General features: G+C 50.6%; 1 protein-coding gene and 1 long non-coding RNA gene across 3 annotated transcripts in view; one reads left to right on the top strand and one right to left on the bottom strand.

The window, feature by feature from the left end:
• The window catches only part of Arhgef10 (Rho guanine nucleotide exchange factor 10), a 74,173-nt gene that overhangs the window by 27,682 nt on the left and 26,049 nt on the right, over window positions 1-20,442 (bottom strand). The window contains exons 13-17 of the mRNA XM_051169451.1: window positions 19,475-19,591; window positions 17,089-17,181; window positions 13,846-14,016; window positions 12,309-12,454; window positions 10,427-10,602 (exon numbers count right to left, since the gene is read on the bottom strand). Of these exons, the coding sequence (XP_051025408.1) occupies window positions 10,427-10,602; window positions 12,309-12,454; window positions 13,846-14,016; window positions 17,089-17,181; window positions 19,475-19,591 (703 nt within the window). The remainder of the gene's footprint in view (window positions 1-10,426; window positions 10,603-12,308; window positions 12,455-13,845; window positions 14,017-17,088; window positions 17,182-19,474; window positions 19,592-20,442) is intronic.
• Window positions 4,997-5,883, top strand: LOC127210057 (uncharacterized). 2 transcript variants are annotated; one of them, XR_007833259.1, is made up of 3 exons: window positions 4,997-5,041; window positions 5,322-5,357; window positions 5,743-5,883. It is a non-coding gene; the product is annotated as an uncharacterized LOC127210057 (long non-coding RNA). The 2 variants fall into 2 exon arrangements; XR_007833258.1 differs by lacking the exon at window positions 4,997-5,041 and adding an exon at window positions 5,117-5,215.

Raw genomic sequence — 20,442 nt, 5'->3', positions numbered from 1 at the left:
ATGGCCCTGCACTCCATGAGTGACCTAGCCTTCACCTGCTCATCTTGGGCTAGCCCACACCCCTGCACTCCATGAGTGACCTAGCCTTCACCTGTTCACAGACTGGAACAGTGTCACAGTCTGTCTTTGATGAATTTGACTCTTTAGAAGGACACTCCTGAATTATCTTATAGATTGTCTCATGATTTGACTGACGTTTTTTGTAGCTGAGAGAGTCAGTTGGACAAACGGATGGATGGAGGGACAGATGGACAGCTGGATGAGAGAATTCCATGCATATCAGCCTGTCACCAAACTCCTAAGTACCTGAGGTTGAGCTTGAACTCATAACCCTCTAGCTTCTACCACGAGATTGCTATATTATGCAGTTCTGGGAACCAGGCTCAGGGCTTGATACACACTAGGAAAGCACTTTGTCAGCTGAGCTACACCCAGACAGCAGGTGGCTCATTGCCAGGAGGTGATGACACCCAAGTTTGACATTTCTAGTTCTTTCTAAATGTTTTAACCTTGGGAAAATCCTTAGGATGAGTCTCTGTGGTGTTAGATCCCCCAAGTATTAGAAATGCGATTCAGGTTACATTTCACATCTGGGTATCTATGTGTCTATAGTCAGCTCTTACCAGCCAACCCTCAGTGACCAGGCCAGCCCCACCACTGACAGAAGGCTTGGCAGGGCCAGGAGCCAGGAGGCGACTGCAAATACTTTATCTCCAGACCCCACAGGTATATGAGTGCTGAGAGCAGACCTTCTGCCTCCAAGCTGACTTGGAAACAACCCAAGGTCAAACAGAGGCAGGAGGGATCTGAACCCAGCACTACACTCGAAGCCTGCACTGCAAACCAGCATGCTGTGCACCGGCCTTTCCCACTTTCCAGATGCAGGGATCATCACACACCAGACAGGGTGAGAGCCAGAGTTCAGAATCAGGTAGCAGGGCCTCATTTGGGCTGCACAGAGCATGGGAGCCTTGGTGTCTTGGTCTCAGCAGGACAGCTGCCTGGCCACAGCTCTGCGGCAAGGGTCCTAGGCTAAGCAGCGCCCAACAGGGCGTCAGGCTCTGCTGCTAACCTCTTCAGCCTCTTAGTAACTCTGATGGCGAAGTCTGCAAGTTCACTTTACTCTCTGACTTGAGAATCACACAGCTTGTCCCACTCTTCATTCTGTGCAACATGTCACCGTGTCAAAGCTGGAGACACAGTTATATACTCCCGTGATAAAGACTTCATAAATACGTGTATTCCCAAACACACAGTTTCATGGAGGATAAAGCCCTCCACCTGTGTCAAAGATACCATGACAAGGCTGGTTACTCAGAATCTGGATCTGATTTTACCACCTTTCACGCAACCTGAGGTATGAGACTCTCGGCCTCACTGTGTGAGGAGTAAATTGTGCCGATGCATTGCTATGAAAAAGTCTTGCACTCTGATACTGGAACCTTGCTGGACCTCAGTTTGTTAATAGTACATCTTGCAATCATTTAAGACTCAAGACGGACAGCTGTCTACTCAGCCTGTTTGTTTAACCTGCTTTTAAAAGACCCACGTAACAGTCAACCTTACTTGAGGTGTAGTTCCCACATAATCAACTTTTACAGCCCTAGCTAATGTGTAAAACATGTACTCTTCCATGCCCCTGGCCCGAGGTCAATGCACACGAGGATATATGTTATGGTAATAAACACTGGAAGCAGCAAATAGGTTGAAGGCAACATGACGCAACAAAGCCCAGCAGAGGTGCCGGAAGCAGCACACAGGTAGTGCCTGTTAGCACTTGTTTGTGTGTTATCAAGGTAAAGGGCTCGTCCCTTGTACTGGGAAGGATTTCTATAAAGCAGCCCTCATTCCTTCCCCGTGTGCTACAAAAGACAGAGCAAAAGCCCTTTGTGAGGGACACAGGGACAGGGACTGACAAGACAAGACAGCATTCAGGAAGGCACAAACTCAGACTCATACAACAGACAGATTATAGACAATTCAGAGATCGTTAGTTACAGAGAGACGGAAGACACAGGGAGAGAAACAGAAAGCTCAAATGTGGGCTTGCTCTTGGCTAAACTACTTCGGGGGAAAAGGCTTGGATTTCCTTCCTTCACGCAACACTGATGAACACCAGTGACTCTGAATGGATCACTAATGCATTTAACCTGTGCAGTAAATGTTTTGGGTGTTATCTATATACACACTGACTGTATTTTTCTTCATATTATGCTTATAAACCAAAACATTTTTATCTGGCAATGCATTCATTGCTTTCACTGTATACACTTTTGAGAATAAACTATGAACCCAGGCCTCTACTATAATATAATAAATATAATAATATAATATATATTATGCTATATAACATATTAGCTTTACAATGATTAATAAATGTTGGCTTCTTCAGTTAGTTCACAGGCCATGAGTCGCTCCAGGACTCACAAAACAGCTCCCATCAGCTGTGAAGCCCCCTCGCACTGCCCTTAGAGCCACACCCCTCCTCGGCTCTGTTCTTCACCTCTCTACTTTTATTTTAGCATAGCCCGTATCTAGTCTCAGCCCCAAAGAGTGTAGTCTCATTTGTCCTGGTGCTCAGTTAATGAACCCTTTTATGAGAAGCTCCTTGGTTTGGAGGACGAGTGCCCACACTGGTCACAGTTAGACCTTAGGCCACCATGCGTGACAAATGTCACAGAGCAGAAGTATGCACAAAGAGGCAGGTCTGTGCTAGGCTGTCTAGGGCCTCTGCGCCAGGTTCCTCATTTCCCATCTCCACGACCAAGGTGAAGAAGCTAGAAGGGACACCAATTTCCTGGCAACTGCTTCTAAACTGAGCATGTCGCAAATATGCCATGTGTCTGGATTTGGAAAGAAGACATTTCTTCCTCCCACTCAGCGTGTGAGTGGGCCACATGTTTGAACAGAGAATACTTTTCTACTTAAACCAGACTTTCTTGGATCCCTTTATGCCCAGAGCCAGATCTAGGCTCTTCCTCGAGTCTCCATTTCCCTTCAAGGAAAACAAGCGATGGGCGGTCAAGGTGGAGTCCTGAGCAGAGAGACCCTAGGAGGGGGGGAGAAGGTGACAGGAGACAAGAGGATCCCAAGGGGAGGCTGCTTACTTCACCTCACAGACACCTGGAGACCCTCCTCAGAGTGGAAGAAACAGAAGGAGATGTAGCCGGCCGCCAACTGTGTCTACTCAAGGAAGCGACAATAGGCCTGCACTGTGCTACACCTTACACAGCAAATACTTGACCTACTGAACCATCTCCTCAGCTTAAAAAATGTTAAAAACAAAAACAAAACCAGAAAAATTATGTGTGTGAGTACCCCCCGACACACACACACCATCACCGTTGTGAACACCCCCCCCCACACACACACACATTACCACCGATGTGAACCCAGCATGGGAAGGGAGGCTACCTTTTTCTTGGCGAATTAAAGGCCTTTATATTGAGACACAAGGGCTGTGTCCTCCTCTGTCCAGCCCAACGAAACGTACCAAGTGCCAACCGAGTCTTAGTAGCAGACACTGGGGACACAGAAGAACAGGAAACCACCATGGAAGGCCCCAATGCCAGGCGGCGAGCCAGAGCACCTCTGCTCAAGATGAAAACTAAAAAACACATAGACCTCAGAGCAGAGTGCCTCTCAAATGCTTCTTCCGTGTGGGAGAGAACTATTCTTGCTTTCTAACCCAAATTTCATCACGTCAAAATACACCACCAGAAATTTTGTTAAGGCTGGTTTCCAGCTACCTGGTAACAGATTCTAAGTATTTTAGATTTGTGGTCTGATTCTCTATTGCCGGCTGGCGCACAGTCCCTCCACATCTTTCCCTGGCTTTCTTTTGGATACTACACCCTTCCCCCTCTCCTGTTTCTATGGAAATCCCTCAGGGTGTAAGCTGAATGGAATCTTACGGGACAAACAAGGAAGGGGCTGTGCGGGAGGGGAATGTGAACTAAAACATGACCCTCGCCAAGGCTGGAGGCTGAAGCATCTCTGATGCTGACAGAGGGGTGTCAGGGGCACAGGGCTCTAAAGCGGAGGGTGACGGGAGCAGGTGTGGAGGAAAGCAGTCAGTGGTGGCTCTCATGTGCTGTTCCCTGGAGCAGCCACCAACTTCATCTTCAGGCAAACATTTTCCCAGCATTCCATCTGACTTCCCCATATCTCCAGAGGGCCAGCAGTAACTAGAGGAATTGCTGGTCTCTGGCGGAGCACCCAGCTCCAGGCAGTGCTCCTGTCCTCACCTCCCCACAGGTCCCCTTCGCTGGGTTGAGGCTTCTGATGCCTGACTGCCCGCTGAGAGCAAAGGCTAGGGCTGCCAGTTGGCTTCTGTGTGGGGTGAGAGGGGTCCAGTCCAACCTTCTGCCTGTTACACAAGACCCCAAAAGCACACATAGCAAGCCTCATCTCCTGAATAGAAGAATGGTGTTGTATCAACTGAGATGTTTCTACACACCAAAAGGATCCATCAGCTGATCAGCCTTAGAGGATGTAAGAATGCCTGTGAGCTAATCATGTGACAGAGGGCTAGCATCTACTCCCACCAACGAAATCCAACTAATCCAATTAAAAACGGGCAAATAATCTGAACAGACGGTTCTAAGAGTAAGATACACAGTGGCCGATGAGTCCGTGAAGAAAAATTCCCCATCACTAATGACTGTGGAAAGGCACATTAAATCCCACACTATGAGAAAGGCTACCATCAAAACATATGACAGCAAACGCAGGTGAGAGTGTAGAGAAAGGGAAAGTATTACTTGGTGCTGACGGGGACTGTAGATTATTAACACAGCCACCACAGACAACAGCACGGAGGCTCCCCCAGAAACTCCAAACCAAGCGTACTATATGAACAAACTGTCCTACCCTGAGTATATAGCCAAGGGAAATCAAATTGGCATGTCAGACAGACCTGTGCTGATTTCAGGCCTTTTCACAAGTGACAGGATACAGCAGCAGCCTAGGTGCCCATCAGCAGACAGGATACAGAGCAGCCTAGGTGCCCATCAGCAGACAGGATACAGCAGCAGCCTAGGTGTCCATCAGCAGACAGGATACAGAGCAGCCTAGGTGTCCATCAGCAGACAGGATACAGCAGCCTAGGTGCCCATCAGCAGACAGGATACAGAGCAGCCTAGGTGCCCATCAGCAGACAGGATACAGAGCAGCCTAGGTGCCCATCAGCAGACAGGATACAGCAGCAGCCTAGGTGCCCATCAGCAGACAGGATACAGCAGGAGCCTAGGCGCCCATCAGCAGACAGGATACAGAGCAGCCTAGGTGCCCATCAGCAGACAGGATACAGAGCAGCCTAGGTGCCCATCAGCAGACAGGATACAGCAGCAGCCTAGGTGCCCATCAGCAGACAGGATACAGAGCAGCCTAGGTGCCCATCAGCAGACAGGATCCCAGAGGCAGCCTAGGTGCTCATCAGCAGACAGGATACAGAGCAGCCTAGGTGCCCATCAGCAGACAGGATACAGAGCAGCCTAGGTGCCCATCAGCAGACAGGATACAGAGCAGCCTAGGTGCCCATCAGCAGACAGGATACAGAGCAGCCTAGGTGCCCATCAGCAGACAGGATACAGAGCAGCCTAGGTGCCCATCAGCAGACAGGATACAGAGCAGCCTAGGTGCCCATCAGCAGACAGGATACAGCAGCTTAGGTGCCCATCAGCAGACAGGATACAGAGCAGCCTAGGTGCCCAACAGCAGACAGGATACAGAGCAGCCTAGGTGCCCATCAGCAGACAGAACGGACAATGAGAATGTGGTACGCACACAATGGGAAATTATATTCAGCGACCCTGAGTGTTGGTACTGCCATCTGCAGCAGAGTGGACAGAACGGGAGTGCCCTGTACTAGATGAAACAAGGCCGACACAGAAAGAGAAATAGCATACGAGAAAGGCAAGAAGAGGGTCCAAACACAGGACAGTTACACCACAGGCTAGGAGCAAGGAGACGAGAGGGGGACTGAAGACGGGGCTCCAGACAAGAGCAGTAAGTTCTCAGCAGGGACTAAACTGGAAGAGAGATGACAAGATGCTCCGAGCTCGAAGTGATGCCAAGGAGGTGGGAGCACTGAGTACTCACTCATACAGTCAAGATGTGTTACATGGCAGTGCTGAAATGTCAAACCGTGCCCCACAAACACTCATCATTATTTTGCGTTAACCGAAAGTTGAAAGACAGTTTTTGAGGAGATGGAAATACTAAGGATATTGTTTAATCACTATATTTCGAATCAGATGTCAGATTATCATATTATCTGTGTTGAATGCAGTACCAGTTCATAGTAAGTGATAGCTGGCATGTGTTCTTATTTGGATGGGGAGGACTAGAAAGTCAAGGTGAGGTCCTAGATACCCTGAGTCCCCAGGCAACCTGCAGACCATGCGCTAGATAAACCAATACAGAATAACTGTCCGACACAGAAACACGGAGCTGCTTCCACGGTCAGTGTTACCCGTGTGCGGAGCACTGGGATACTGTGCAGAATCCCGACAGATAGTTCATCCTCTTCACAACCATGAGCCACAGTCGGAAAAGTCAGTGAAACCCTTTAAACTGCCCCAGAAAAGTACACTCTTTGCCAAGTAATTTCAGGGGACCTGAACGCTTACCCTGACCCACAGGTCCCGAGAGGAGCCCAGGTCACTGGTTCCTGTGCCTCTATGTGCAAAGCTTATCATGGAAACTCAAGGAGACCAGCGCCCGTGCCCTGCCCCCAACTGGAGCCTGCTTTCTGGGTGCTTCGAGCAGTGCAGGGGCAGCTCCTTCCTGCTTCTGTTGGCACAGCCTCACCCTTTCCCAGCACTGGTTGCTAGGCAGTGACACCCACACTCTGCCTCCAACACAAAACAACAGACCACGCTTCCGAAACTGACTGCTACAGTCATTCAAACAGCACAAAAGTCATATGACTTCAGTGAGAACAAGTACTTCTACCTGACTTCTCAAAATGGGCAGGGAAGGGGAAAGAACACACACACACACACACACACACACACACACACACACACACACACACAGAGGCCAAACTGTGAAGGAAGTACAGGGAAGACTGGGGGACAGTTCCATTGTTGGGTGAGCTGACTCCCAGTTCAGCCTGGGGCTGGTGTGACTAACTGGCAGCCTGGAAGGCAGCTCCTTTGATCCTAAGGACAGACTGCCCAAGCTGCGAGGTGAATCTGGACACAACCAGCCCAAGCTTCTCCCAATATCTACTGTTAGACAGGCCAGCGAGCGAATGTGCTGTCTGCAGCAGCACTAGCAACCTCTCAAGCGCAGGAGAACAACCCATCACTGAGGCCTGCGTGTGCGCACGAGACATCTTGAAGGTGCAGACTCTCTTCCACCATATAAGCAGAAGAGATCAAATGTGGGTCAGCCAGGTTTGCTGGCAAGTGCCTGCTGAGCCACCTTACCAGCAAAACCTTTTTTTAAAAAAATTTTTTTTATTAATTTATTCATATTACATCTCAATTATTAACCCATCCCTTGTATCCTCCCATTCCTCCCTCCCTCCCACTTTCCCCCTACTCCCCTCCCCTATGACTGTGACTGAGGGGGACCTCCTCCCCCTGTATATGCTCACAGGGTATCAAGCAATACCTCTTAAATGCCTAACCATCCGAAAGAAGAAAAGTAAAACTGTGCCATTTGTGAGGACGACCGGCTAACCAACTTGGGTTGTGCTATGCATTTCACTTTGAACATATGCATCAAAGCATCACATTAGACATTTTACACATAGATGACGTTCAGTTAAACCTCAGCAAGTGGGCAACGGGAGGCATGCCACTCACACAGCCCTTCGAGATTTAGTAATCACTGCTGTGTGTACCACTCAGATGAAGACTCACTGAGTCTCAAGTGGGAAGAGGACAGCTTGGGTCTTTTCCAGTTCTGTGTTCCTAAGAATGAGGGGCAGTGCAGGGGCAGTCTCCCAGGGCTGGCTGGACTTCCTCAGCTGCTCCGGAACCAGGGCTCCTTCAGGAGGACCCAGGCCAGTACAGCTGCCAGCAGGGGTCACCGGCTGAGTGTGCAATGCCAGGGTGAGTGAGTCAGGGTACCCACCTCAATCTATAGAAACCCAGCAGACAGGTTTTTTGTTGTTGTTGTTTTTTCAAGACAGGGTTTCTCTGTGTAGCCTTGGCTGTCCTGGACTCACTTTGTAGACCAGGCTGTCTCGAATTCACAACGACCCACCTGCCTCTGCCTCCCAGGTGCTGGGATTAAAGGCATGCGCCATCACCGCCTGGATCCAGCAGACAGTTTTAAAGGCCCAGTTTCTGAGAACATGGTCGCCCTTTTATCTGCCAAAGCTTTTATTCCTGCTTCTGCTATGGGATGTGTCACACAGTGCAGTGCCTGTGTGTCAGAAAGTCTGTTTGCTCCTAGAATTTGCTCCAGGGTATCCTGGTCTGTACCAGATTCGCCTGCAACTCACGGGACCCAGCTCTTGGCTCACCGTGGGCTTTCAACAAATAAACACGGAGAACGATACCACGCCATTAAATCGCAACGCCCACTGGAAACGGCATTGTTCTTCAACTCGGCCTACAGAAGCCTTCTATACGGCATGCTGCTGTGAAGCTGAGGATAAGGAAATCAAGGGAGAACTTAATAGATGAAGTCACACACCCATTAAGTTACCACCTTAAAGGGCACGGCACTCCACCATCAATGTCAGGAACAAGACGCGGAGTGCCATGCCAAGACAAGGGTGCACCCACGGTGAGTAGCAGAGCAAATCTCTAGAAGGCAGAACAACTGCCTCACTGCTGAATAGTGTGTAAGAAGACCCCCCCAGAACCTGCTGTTACTGAGGTCATCTCAGTGCTGGCTTAATGACATAAACCAACATCCCCCTCAAAGTACAATCTGCACATCCCCAAGGACTCCCCAAATTCCTCTTAACAGGACGTAACAGCAATCCCCTGAGCTGCTCCACATTTGGCATCCTACTGTGTCCTCTGACAGTGGTCCAGGAGCTAGGCTCTGCACTGGCTGCCCCACCCCACGCCCACCACTCCTGCTATGGCCTTCATGGTGAAATGGAAGAGATGGTGGGTGCTCGCTCGGGAATGACTCAGCTTTGCCCAGTAGTTGGGATGGAAAGGTCATACCAACACACAGTGAGTCCTTTTCTGGTTCTTCCTCCAATGGAAACTGGCCAATCATCCTTCTTTATACCTTCTCTTAATGTTTCTTATGGAGTCTAACCCCATTCTACACTGGCTGAGTACAAGTCAGCAACAGGAAGATGAGAGGAAGATGTTCGTCTATATGTGTCCACTCTGAATTTACCTCATGTTTGGGTCATCAACAACTGTCTAAACACTGAGGGGCAATCTTAGCTACGAACACACTTTAAGACTGACAGCAATATAAAACACAGATGTCTTTGTTCACAGAGATACAACACAACCTGCAATCCACACCCCCAAGTAATTTCAAGGGGATTCTAAAGACAACTTAGAAAGATATTCAATTTCCCCTTGAATCAAATTTCAACGGGTCACAACAATTTGGAAAATCACCCTCTTCCTGCGTCACCTCTGTCCGCTCTTCCCTCCCTCTTCACTCAGCCTTGCGGGTGCTCAAGGGTATTCTTTCATAACTCAGGGTTAGTGGAGAGTCTAGACGAAGGTGCCTGTGGGGAGTCTAACAGCTGATACTGTGTCCGGAGAACTAGCCTGGCCTAGCAGGCAGATGACCCAGCAGAGTGACCACTCACATACTGGGCATCAGAGAAGCAGGGCTGAGACCTGCACTCCTAGGCCCACTTTGCTGGGCTTCCCCTGCGTGCTCACATTCAACCAGGAGGGCTGAGGTTCGGCGTCTGCTTTCATGCTTCTGGATGTGTCAGAAGCAAATTAATCTGCCCAGTTAGTGCTGGTTAAGGCTTGTGGAGCACTCCCACTCATGGCGCTTTAACTGCTCCAGAGGCAGAGGTCAGCAACGGGATGAAATCCAGCTCGTCTTTATTCAGGATTAAAGAGGCAGAGGCGAAGACAATGATTCCTGCTCTCAGATCGCAATCTCCAGGCCAAACTGTGAGTGGCAACAGCGATCCCGGCTACTGTGTAATGCTGAGTCACTCCCAAAGCGCAGCCATCCCTCCCACTTCACTGTGAAGGCCACGTGCATGAGCTCACCCATGGGCAGCTGAAGAGGGAGCCAGCACAGAGCAGAGCAGAGCAGAGCAGAACCTGCCCATGGTCTTCAGACACTGACCAATTTACTGCCACAATGTAGCCAATGCAGTGCGGAGACAGGGCTCTGTCATGACAGACAGACGGACAGACAGACAGACAGACAGACCAAGGCAGCATATAGAGCTGTCCCACAGCCAGGCTCAGAGCTAACACTACCCATAGGTCCCAGGAACATGAGCAGGATGGTCACTTACGTGGCTTTACATTTGCCATCACGGCCAGGCTTTCAGGCGAGTGTGGGCCATGGTGCCTACTGTGCTCCCCGGCACCAGAACTGCCACCGTACTCGATCACGTCCACATGTCCTAGGGGGACACTCCACTTGAGCAGGTACCTCTGGCTCATCACAGCATGGCTTTCATGTGAAGTCCTAGAGCAAATGCAAGGCTGTTACTTTACGGGTTACCACGGGACCAAGTTCTGATGACTCCCATCCCCCATGCATCGCTGAGCAGCAGCCTAACCGGCATGGCACTCAGGACCCTCATGCCAACAGCAGCCACTGGCTCCATCTAAGGCCTCCAGCAGGATGGACAAAGGAAATCCTCTCTACAATCCCACCAGAACCTGAGAACCCACAGCAACCATGCCTGAGGATTCTGGGAAAAATATCCTAAGTGCACAGAGATGCTCTGATAGCTCTGTCTGGGTTGAATTTAGCTTCCCCCTTTATTCCTATGCAGTTACATTACAACCCCAGGAATAAAATCATGTCACACCCCCCCCCCCCACCCCATGAGTAAAGCATTTGCTGAGCATACACAAGTGAAACAAAAGCCGATGCGTTCTCTTCTTTAACCACAATGTGGGACACAGACACAGAGAAACACAAGTGCCTATGCCCAGAGCAGATGCAGGGCTCACAGCTCATGCAACTAAGCACACGCATAGTGACAGTCATACAGCTGAGGACATTCCTGACAGCACTGACATGGCCATCTTGACCCTCATGGTCACTGCCCTTCATTTGCTGACGTGGAGTCAGAGGCTTCGCAAAGAAGGGTGACTGGATTTTAAGAGACACCCACATATTCTCTTTGCCCAAACTCTGTGGTGGTGGGAGGAGGGTTGCCACCCAGTCACACGGGTGATGGTGGCAATAAAGTGTCATGTGACAGTTGCGCATGGCTGCATAGTTCCCAGCCTGCTCTCTAGAAGGGATGCCTTGGATGCCATGGTGTGCACCTTCCATGGCGCAGGCACTCCTGCTAGTCCACTGTGCACTACCAAAGGCTCACCACCTGCTCCTCCAAGGCCAGCAGCGGCCGCTCGTGGCCACTGGAGCTGGCTCCACATCAACCCATGTGACGTGCATAGGTACCAAGGACCTGCACTCAATACTGAACCAACTCTCTCTCGCTCTAGCTACCCTTGAGGATCCTACCTTCCCAGGTGCCCTCAGCTCTCCTCTATGTGATGAGGATCCGTTCTCATGCGAAACTAAGGGGAGTAACTACTAAGTACGGACATACCCAAATGTAAACATATCGGAAAATACCTCAAAAGTGTACTTAGAGAATCAGCTAATGACAACAAAGAGCGCCAGGTGACACGGGACTCGAGAGGACCCTGTTTGGGGCCAGCTCCAGCCGCAGTCTGCCTGAGTTCACTGTGTGCACCTGATTCCCACCAGCAGATCCACAGAATCCTTTAAAAGTCAGCTCAGAGCTGGTGCTGCAGCTCAGTCCCAGAGTTTGTTTGGCACATATAACACTTGAGGTCTCAGCTAGGTGGTGGTGGCGCACACCTTTAATCCCAGCACTTGGGAGGCAGAGGCAGGCGGATCACTGTGAGTTCAATGCCAGCCTGGTCAACAAAGCCAAGGCTACACAGAGAAACCCTATCTCAAAAAAACAAAGAAACAAAACAAAACACAAAAAACACTTGAGGTCTCAGCCCCAGCAGTGCAAAATAACAGCAGCAGCAGCAGCAACAGAAGCTTGCAGTGAGTTTCCTTTTATTAAGCTAGTGACTTTGGCCACAGCTCAAGTGAGAGACAGGATGCAGCCTCTCTCGTTCTCTGATGTACACAACGCGTCCCCGTGAGGCTGACATGTGACGTGGGTTTGTTCTTACCGTGAGCTGGCAGTAGCACACATCAGCACGTCATTCAACATGAAGAGCCGGCGTTCTTTGGTCTTGATGATTTCTCCCCTGTCGTTATAAACCGTTTCGATCACATCATCGGACCGAATGAGGTACCGGTTTCCACTGCTGAGGAGCTGAAGTTCAAAAGGACACCGACAAGGTCAGCACATCGTGCAAAGCAGAAGGGAAGGGTGCTCCCGAAACACACAAGCTTAGATTATCCATGTTTTATGGCCTGTTCAGGGCAGGAAAGCCCAGCTCCTGCTTGTTCCTCACCTCGGTGTGTGACTTTAACCTACACATCTTATGGACATCAGCACTTGGGCGGGGGGTGGGTGAAAAGTCACGTAGCAGCTGACTTTAAGCAAAGGTAAGTCTGTATTTAGTCCCGATCGGCTCAGTGACTGAGCCCAGTGCTCATGCATACGTTTCCATCAAGAGCTCTACCAGCTCTACCACCGAGCTACGTCCCCCAGAGGTATCTGGACTTCTCACTGAACCAAAGAGAAGGCTATCAGCTCCTGGAAGGACATTCTGCCCTGATTGGTACCATGGATGTCACTTCCTGCTTGTAACAGGAAACACAGCACCCTTGGCTACCACCTTCTGAGCAGAGCGTACCCTGACCGCTAGCTCTCAGCCACTACTATAAGCCAACTTCAAAACTCGGCCTTTTATGGCCTTTGCGCAGGATCAAGGTCAGGTGCACAAGCAAGTGCCATCAGATTGTGGTCAGTACTCCTTCCTTCCCAGTGAACCCTCACGCCAAGCACCACGGAAAGGCACAACGTGAAATGACATAAATTATATCAAGAGCACAACTGATTGCAATTCTCTACTCAAAACCTTTCTGTCATTGTACAAATGTACAGCCATAAAACCATCAGCGGTAAGCCGCCAATGTCGGCATCAAGCAGGACATTTCCGCCACTGAGGAGAAAATGAAAGTGGCATAGCAACGGTGAACTACATGTGAGCAAGTGAGCATGGTTCCTACATGTAGGTTGACTCCTCCCCACAGACAGGGGCCCTAAACAAACACGGGAACATCTACGCAGGTCTGTGGTGTGCTGCAAGAAATCCTTCTGTACAGAGGAAGTCAGACAGCCCGGCCGAGGGGGGGGCTCTTTGTTCCGCAGCACATTTTTGTGGTACACACAGCTCAGTGTAGGTGGATTGAGACAAACAGCTATCCAAAACAAAATAACGAACTATTGGAACTAAACCGTGAAACTAAAATGTGGAAACAAAGCAGGAGCTTTTGAAACTAAAGCTAAGAGTTGCTCTTAAGGAACCTTTTTGGGGTTCCGTGGATCCAAATGGAGAACTACAAAATCTATGAGTCCCTAAGAAAACAAGTGGGCAGAGGTCAAGGTTTTCCATGCGGCCCCAGGCATTCGCGGCCCGACCCACCCCAGTTAGCAGAGCAGAGGAGGCAGTTAGCCTAGTGACTAATGAGCTGTGGCCCAGGCTTGTGGGCATAATGACCAAACACTTCTGCAACGGGATGAAGACCTCTCTGGACCTTGTTCAGGTATCTCTCGTTTATGGCTTTGGCTATTTGCTTGATTTCACAGCGCTGGTCGGCGTCTCTCTTTCTCTCGTTTAGCTTCTCCGCAAGGGTCTCGAGCTCTGTCAGTGCCATCTGGAGGGGCAGCCTGTCAGGGTGTCCTTTGGCCGTGTTCTTCAGCATGTCCTGCAAGCGGGAGGCAGAGCATGGGTGGTAAGCCAGGATGCTTCCGACCCCAAGAGTTAGCAGACCTCTCTGTCGGGCAGCTACGGTGACATGGAACGCCAGCCACCTCTGGAAGGAGAGTCGGGGCTGGGACAGGGGTAAGAATCATCGCACCACTCGGCTCTTTGTGTAAAAACAAAATTGGCTTAATATGTTACACTGCTGATGGAAAAATATGTAGTGTGGGCCCCTGACATAGAAACATACTACCACCTCAGAGAGCCAACAGTGGCCAGAGCAGAACAGTCAAGCTGCATTATTCTACTGGAGTCAGACAAATCCATCTACTCACAGAAGGCCCTAGTAGTGGTAAATGTGCTACTGTGGCAGCTACTATACAGGTGGTTCTCAACCTGTGGGGCACGACCCCCTTGGAGGTCACATGTCACACAGCCTGCATATTGGATATTTATATTATGATTTATCCCAGCAGCAAAATTACAGTTATAAAGTAGCAAGGAACTAATTTTATGGTTGGGGGTCAGCACAACATGAGCAACTTATTAAAGGATGGCAGCATTAGGAAGGCTGCCGACAAGGTCAACTCACCTGGCAAGGTCGGCAGGCTATCTCCCCACCCCACCCCCACCCCCACAAAGGGCCTGCATTGGAGAAGACTCGGTGTGTGCTACCACACAGATATGCCCAGGCTACACTCAGACCCCAGGTCTTTTGCAGATTGAGCCTGCGGCACTGTATCCACCTGATCCGCAGGGAGTCTCCCAACAACATGCATTCACATCGAATCTCTACGTCCCGTTTGAAAACTCTCAGACTTTTTCAAGCTTTTCCATTGTCGTCCTGGTATGGAGGTCTCTGATGCCACTGTTGCTGTTGTTCTAGGGCACTGTGACCCACATCGCTAAAAGATGGTGGACATAACTGATAAATGTGTGTGCTCTGACTACTGACAGGCCAATGGATAACCCCACAGAGGCTTCTGGGGAGTCCCACACGTCTCACTTCAAAGCAAGAGCTAGAAATTGGGCTAGCTGTGGTGACACAAGCATCCTAGCATGCCAGCAGCCTAGGTAGGGAGATCAAGAGTTCAAGGCCAGCCTGAGTGCTCTCACCTCTTGCGGGAAGTTAATTGTTCTCCTTTAGTACAGACATTGGTGATGAGAAAGAGAAACACCTTGTTGATGATAGGGGGGTGAGGGGGCGGGGTGTCAAACTAGCCAGCTACAGCATTTCCTCAGCCAGCTAAGTGAAGAGTCCCTAAGACGGACTCATGAGGCTTAAGCACAGAACATTGCTATATCATGACAGGAAGGGAACAAAGCAGGTGCTGATGGAGAAGACCCAGCGAGTGTGACGGAAGACCCAGAGAGTGCGCCAGAAGATCCAGCGAGTGTGCCAGAAGACCCAGCTGAATGGACAGGCTAGCGATGGGCTTACAGTGAAGCCCGTATCTGCTTCCAGTAGAAGAAGATTCACCCCACTAGACAGGAGCAGCCAGCGCCCAGCTCAGAGCTACAGAGGCAGCCTGACTCTGTCGGAGAGTGGACACAGCAGGGAGCTAAGGTTGAAGCTGACTGACACTCATCCACCATCTGAAGGCCAAGGACTTTCTCATTTCCCCGAGTCTCCCCTGCTTGCACTCTGCAAAAGGCCAATAAATCCTACCTACAGCCTACCTTACAGTGTCTCTTAGCCTGTGCTCTAAGCTCGACACTGAGACCAATGACATGGAGAAAAGGACTTCTTTTAAAATAGCATAGGTGCCTGACAAAGCAGGGTGCGGCAAACGCAGAGGAAACACTGTGGATGAGGAGGAAACAGGAAACTACAGCCAGAGGTGGAGCCTGAAGACGCCTCACAGAGGAAGCTCAGCTCCTCACAGCGCTGTGAGGAGCACAAAACGATGACAAGGACTTGGCCATGGTGCCCTGCAGTCGGGGAAGAGTGGCAGCACGTGAGAGGGCTGAGTCTGGAGGAGGTTCCGGCTGGCTAAAGCTCTATCTAACAGCATCCCAGGAACCTCCTGGATTTCATGAGGGGCTAAAGATTTCCCCTCTGCTACATACAAGCAGGACTCAGGGATGCTTCCTGGAGGGACTAAGAGGCATCACAAACACCTGCCCCCCCCCCCCCAGAACCCAGCATGGCTCTGTACCCTGCTGCCAGGACTTACAGCGTGTCACCAGCACCGAAGCGCAGAGCACTCACAAAAATCACGTAGGTGGCTTTTTCTGTGTTAAGTACGGCATGCTAACTGATTGCTCCCCTGGAGCCAAATAGTAGCTTTCCCGAACAAATGTTCTTAGAGCCGTTCACACAGCTCCGAGGCAGCCTTTTCATCAGTCTGCCATAGCTCTTAGGATTCCGTGATCCCCCACACCCACTCTTCTGGCCTATCCCTGCTCCCACGTTGACCAACTCTGCTGTTAGAATATCATGGACGTCATCTGTGTCTCTGACAACCGCCTTCTCCCTGAGTTCCCCGGTTTTGTTTCTTTGTTTGTTTGGTTTTGGTTTTTTGGTTTTTGGTTGGTTGGTTTGTTTTTGTTGTTTTGTTTTGCTTTGCTTTTTAACTGGGAAAGATCTCAGCATGAGCAGGCCAAAGATTCCAGTTTTTATGACCAAAACCAGCCTGCTCTGTACATAAATCACATGAAAGTCTGTCAACAACAACAACAAAAATGAACAATTTGTGAGTGTAGAGACGGCTCCGTGGCTAAGAGCACATGCTGCTTTTGCGGAGGACCCTGCTTTCTTCCCAGAACCCATACGGCAGCCCACACCCATCCTTCAGACTCCTTGGTCTTCATAGGTATCACCTTTGTGGCTGCTGGGGACTGTGCCCCGCTGTCCCCTGTAAGGATGGGAAGACAGGAGAGGTGTGGAGGGGAGGGGGAAAAAGAGAGGGGAGACCCTTAAGGGCCTACCCATCCTTGACCCTGGTCTTTCCCCAGAGGGACAAGCACACACTCTCTGTAGGCCCTGACAAGCGCACGCTCTCTGTAGGCCCTGACAAGCACACGCTCTCTGTAGGCCCTCACACGTGCAAGCTCTCCACAGGCCCTGGCATACCTGCAGCAGGAGGATGAACTGTGGGAACCTCTGGATGGGTCGCATCATAAGGCTGTGGAGTGTGACCCGGTCTGGACTGGAGTCCTGGCTCAGCTGCAGAGAAGAAAGGCAGGCTCAGGGCAAGTGGTGGCTCAGCCTAGCTGTGTCCTTGTGACACAGAGTGAGGATGAGGAGCAGGCCGCTCAGTACCCCTGCTTCACATTTTTCGCTTCACTAAGAAGAAACTGTGCGAATATGTGGGAAATACTTTCTACTCCAACCCTGGGGAGGACTCGCTGCTGCTGCTGGCCCTGAGGACGGGCCACACCTGGCTGTCTCAGGCCCTGCTATATTTCCCAGGATTCTCGGGGGTTCCATGCAAGCCAGTCTGCTCCAGGACAGGTTGTAGCCCCTTATGCTGCTTCAGAGAGAAAGTTCCCTGTGGTGGTTGATCTGGAGCCACCATGCTTTCAGATGCTAATTGCTCCCCATGTAACCAAGATGATGTTTGTGGACTTTACCTCCCCCAAAATCCCTGATTGGCTAATAAAAAATGCCTACACCTGGGCAGGACAGAAGGCAGATAGGAGGAGCTAAGGCTCATGGGCTTGGAGGACAGGATCACAGGAGAGGGGAAAAAAGGAGAGAGGAGAGGAGAGGAGAGAGAGAGGGAGAGAGAAAGGGAGAGGGAGAGGGAGGGGAAAGGGGAGGGGAGGGGAAAGGGGAGGGGAGGGGAAGGTAGGGAGCAGGGGGAGAGGGAGGGGAGAGGGGAGGGGAGGGGAGAAGAGAGGGGAGGGGAGGGGAAAAGGAAGGTAGGGAGCAGGGGGAGAGGGAGGGGAGGGGGAGGGAGGGTTAAGAGAGGTCAACGTGGTTGGTGTAAAGAAGCAACACGTGGTGAAGAGGCGCTTGCTCAGCAGATCGGCATGAGGGGGAGGAGCAGCCCAAACGGAAACATATGCACATATTTATGGCGTTTTGGGTGGGATGTGTGGCTGGAAGATAACACCGTAGCTCAGGGGGCTAAGATCTGCCTAGTCCCAGTGTATAAGGCTTATTAAAAATCTACCAGGTATCTGCGTCTTTTATCTATATAATAGCAGGTTAAATAATAACCACCGCAACACTTACATGCATTAATATTAAACATGAATAGCTTCTACAACAGTTCCTCCGGCACTTGTCAGTCCCCTTGGCCAGCATCTCTGAATGTCCAGGGACATGTCAGTACCAGACCGCCGGAGACCATGGGTAGCCCTGATTCTGGGGCTCCACCTGAGACATCTCCATATAGTACCCGCCCACCGTGAAGGTCATTGCACACTGTGAAGGAAGGCTTAGCTAAGCCTAGGCTCAAGGTCATCTGACCCTGGGGAAGAGAGCAGCAGGGACTGTGGCCACTGCAATGCCACAGTTTATAGCATCACCAAGTTCCTGACAAAAACCCTCAGAGGAAATCAATAACCTAGTAATATCTCTCTTTCCCCCAAGGAAAAGAATGGCGTCACAGCTCAAGGACATAGGGCTTAGCTTCTCCAGAGCGAGAGAAAATTTAATCTCCGGATAGCCAGCTGTCCTTGGCCATGGAGCAGTGGGGACCTGAGCTGTGCTCAGTAGAAGGGAAGGGAAGGAGGTGGAATTATCCCACGGTAAATACAATGTCAGTGCTGGCAAGAACACTTGCCCTGTGGCTGCTGACTTCAGGTAGCAGACATTTCCAGAAACACAGTCGAAGTAGCAAGAACACCCAGTGCCCTAAGGCTTTATCATTCAAATGAGTCTGAGCAGAGAGGCCCCAGATCCTGGAAGGCACTTTAATATGGTTCACTGGGCAGCAGCCTCAGCTAGGCTTTCACATCCTGGCCTCTGAGCCCTGCCTGCAGACCAGCAGCCACCGGACTGCCCTCACTGGTGGGATAAAAGAAGCAGCAGGGGCTTGAGGCTCTCTCAGCCCACATCGGAAGGCACAAACCCCAAATCCCCAACACGGGCTCCTCCTCACAGGGTCAGGCTTTCCAGGCCTTGTCTAACTGTCCTGTGCCAGGAGGGGGGCCACCCGTAATCTAGATTGGGCTCGTAGTGGGCTAATGTTACTCCCTACACCATGCTGAGACGGGAGGCCCAGTCATCTGTGGCTTCTGATTGAAAGTCCTCTTTATCTATATCTGTATAAACACATGTTTAAGGTAAGCAAATAGAAGTTCCCTCAACAAGCTATCACACAGCCTACCATCCCTAAACCTCCACTAGTCTATGCAGATAGCCAGAGAACCAGATAATACCAACTCTCTACAATAGACAGCATCACACGTTCAAGACAACACTCAGTCCAGTTTCATCCCAAGGCACTTTGGCATGGGACATGTTATGAGGTAGGGTTAAAACCCAAAGCAGGGAGAACACCCCTTACCTTTAGGAACTCGAGGAAGGCAGGCTTTGTGGCGCATGTCTTCTTGAGGACTGCCACGGCTGTGCTGAAGTTGTTCACATACTCGCTGTAAGCATCCAGCACCATGGACTTGGAGAACTGAAGCACAGAGAGTGAGAAAGGCATGGCTTGGACCATTCACAACGCTTTCACACGACAGACTGTCATAGTCGTGTGAGCACTTCCTTCCTACGTATCCGTGGGCACTTGATGCCTGCCTGCCTGCCTGCCTGCCTGCTGCCTGCCTGGAAACCACTGGGCTGACCCCAGTGCACTGGCTCCTGCATGTTGAGGAGCACAGGCAGCCATCTCCAAGTTTCTCTGGCAGGACGCAGCTTCCAAGAGAGCAAGGGCCATTACCTGGTGGCCCCAACAGCATCCCCTGGGGCACAACCCAGAACCACAGGGTAAGGTTGGCCCCTTGCCAGGTAGAGAACTGACACCTATATACTAACACTCCCTATTGTCCTGCAAACAGAATGGCTTCAAGATGCAGACCGAGCCAAGACTGATGCCCCTGGTACCAATGTTCAGAGATCAATTATTTCTTGTTCTTTCACAGGCACCATGTGTCATCTGGACAGCCAGCTGTGACTGACATGAGCATGCTTTCAGCCAAACTTCTTTGTGTGTGTGTGTGTGTGTGTGTGTGTGTGTGTGTGTGTGTGTGTGTGTGTGTGTGTTGTGCCTGTGTACCGACATGGAAAGTCATGTGATTTATTTTGTCCACTTTATCAAGTATTTGTACAAACTGCATGAAAACAAGTGCTTGGCAGCATCTTAGGAGGCCGAGGCCAGATATTTAGAGTTCAAGGGAATCCTGGGATACAAAGCAAGATTCTGACTCAAGAAGTCTAACAGGGCCAGTGTGATGACTCAGGAGGTAGAGGTGTTTACCCATAAGCCTGGCAAGCTGAGGTCCATCCCCACGACCCACATGGTGGACGAAG

Source organism: Acomys russatus, chromosome 27, assembly GCF_903995435.1.
Source record: "Acomys russatus chromosome 27, mAcoRus1.1, whole genome shotgun sequence".
Classification (NCBI taxonomy): Eukaryota; Metazoa; Chordata; class Mammalia; order Rodentia; family Muridae; genus Acomys; species Acomys russatus.
This window is presented reverse-complemented; position numbering and strand designations above follow the sequence as displayed.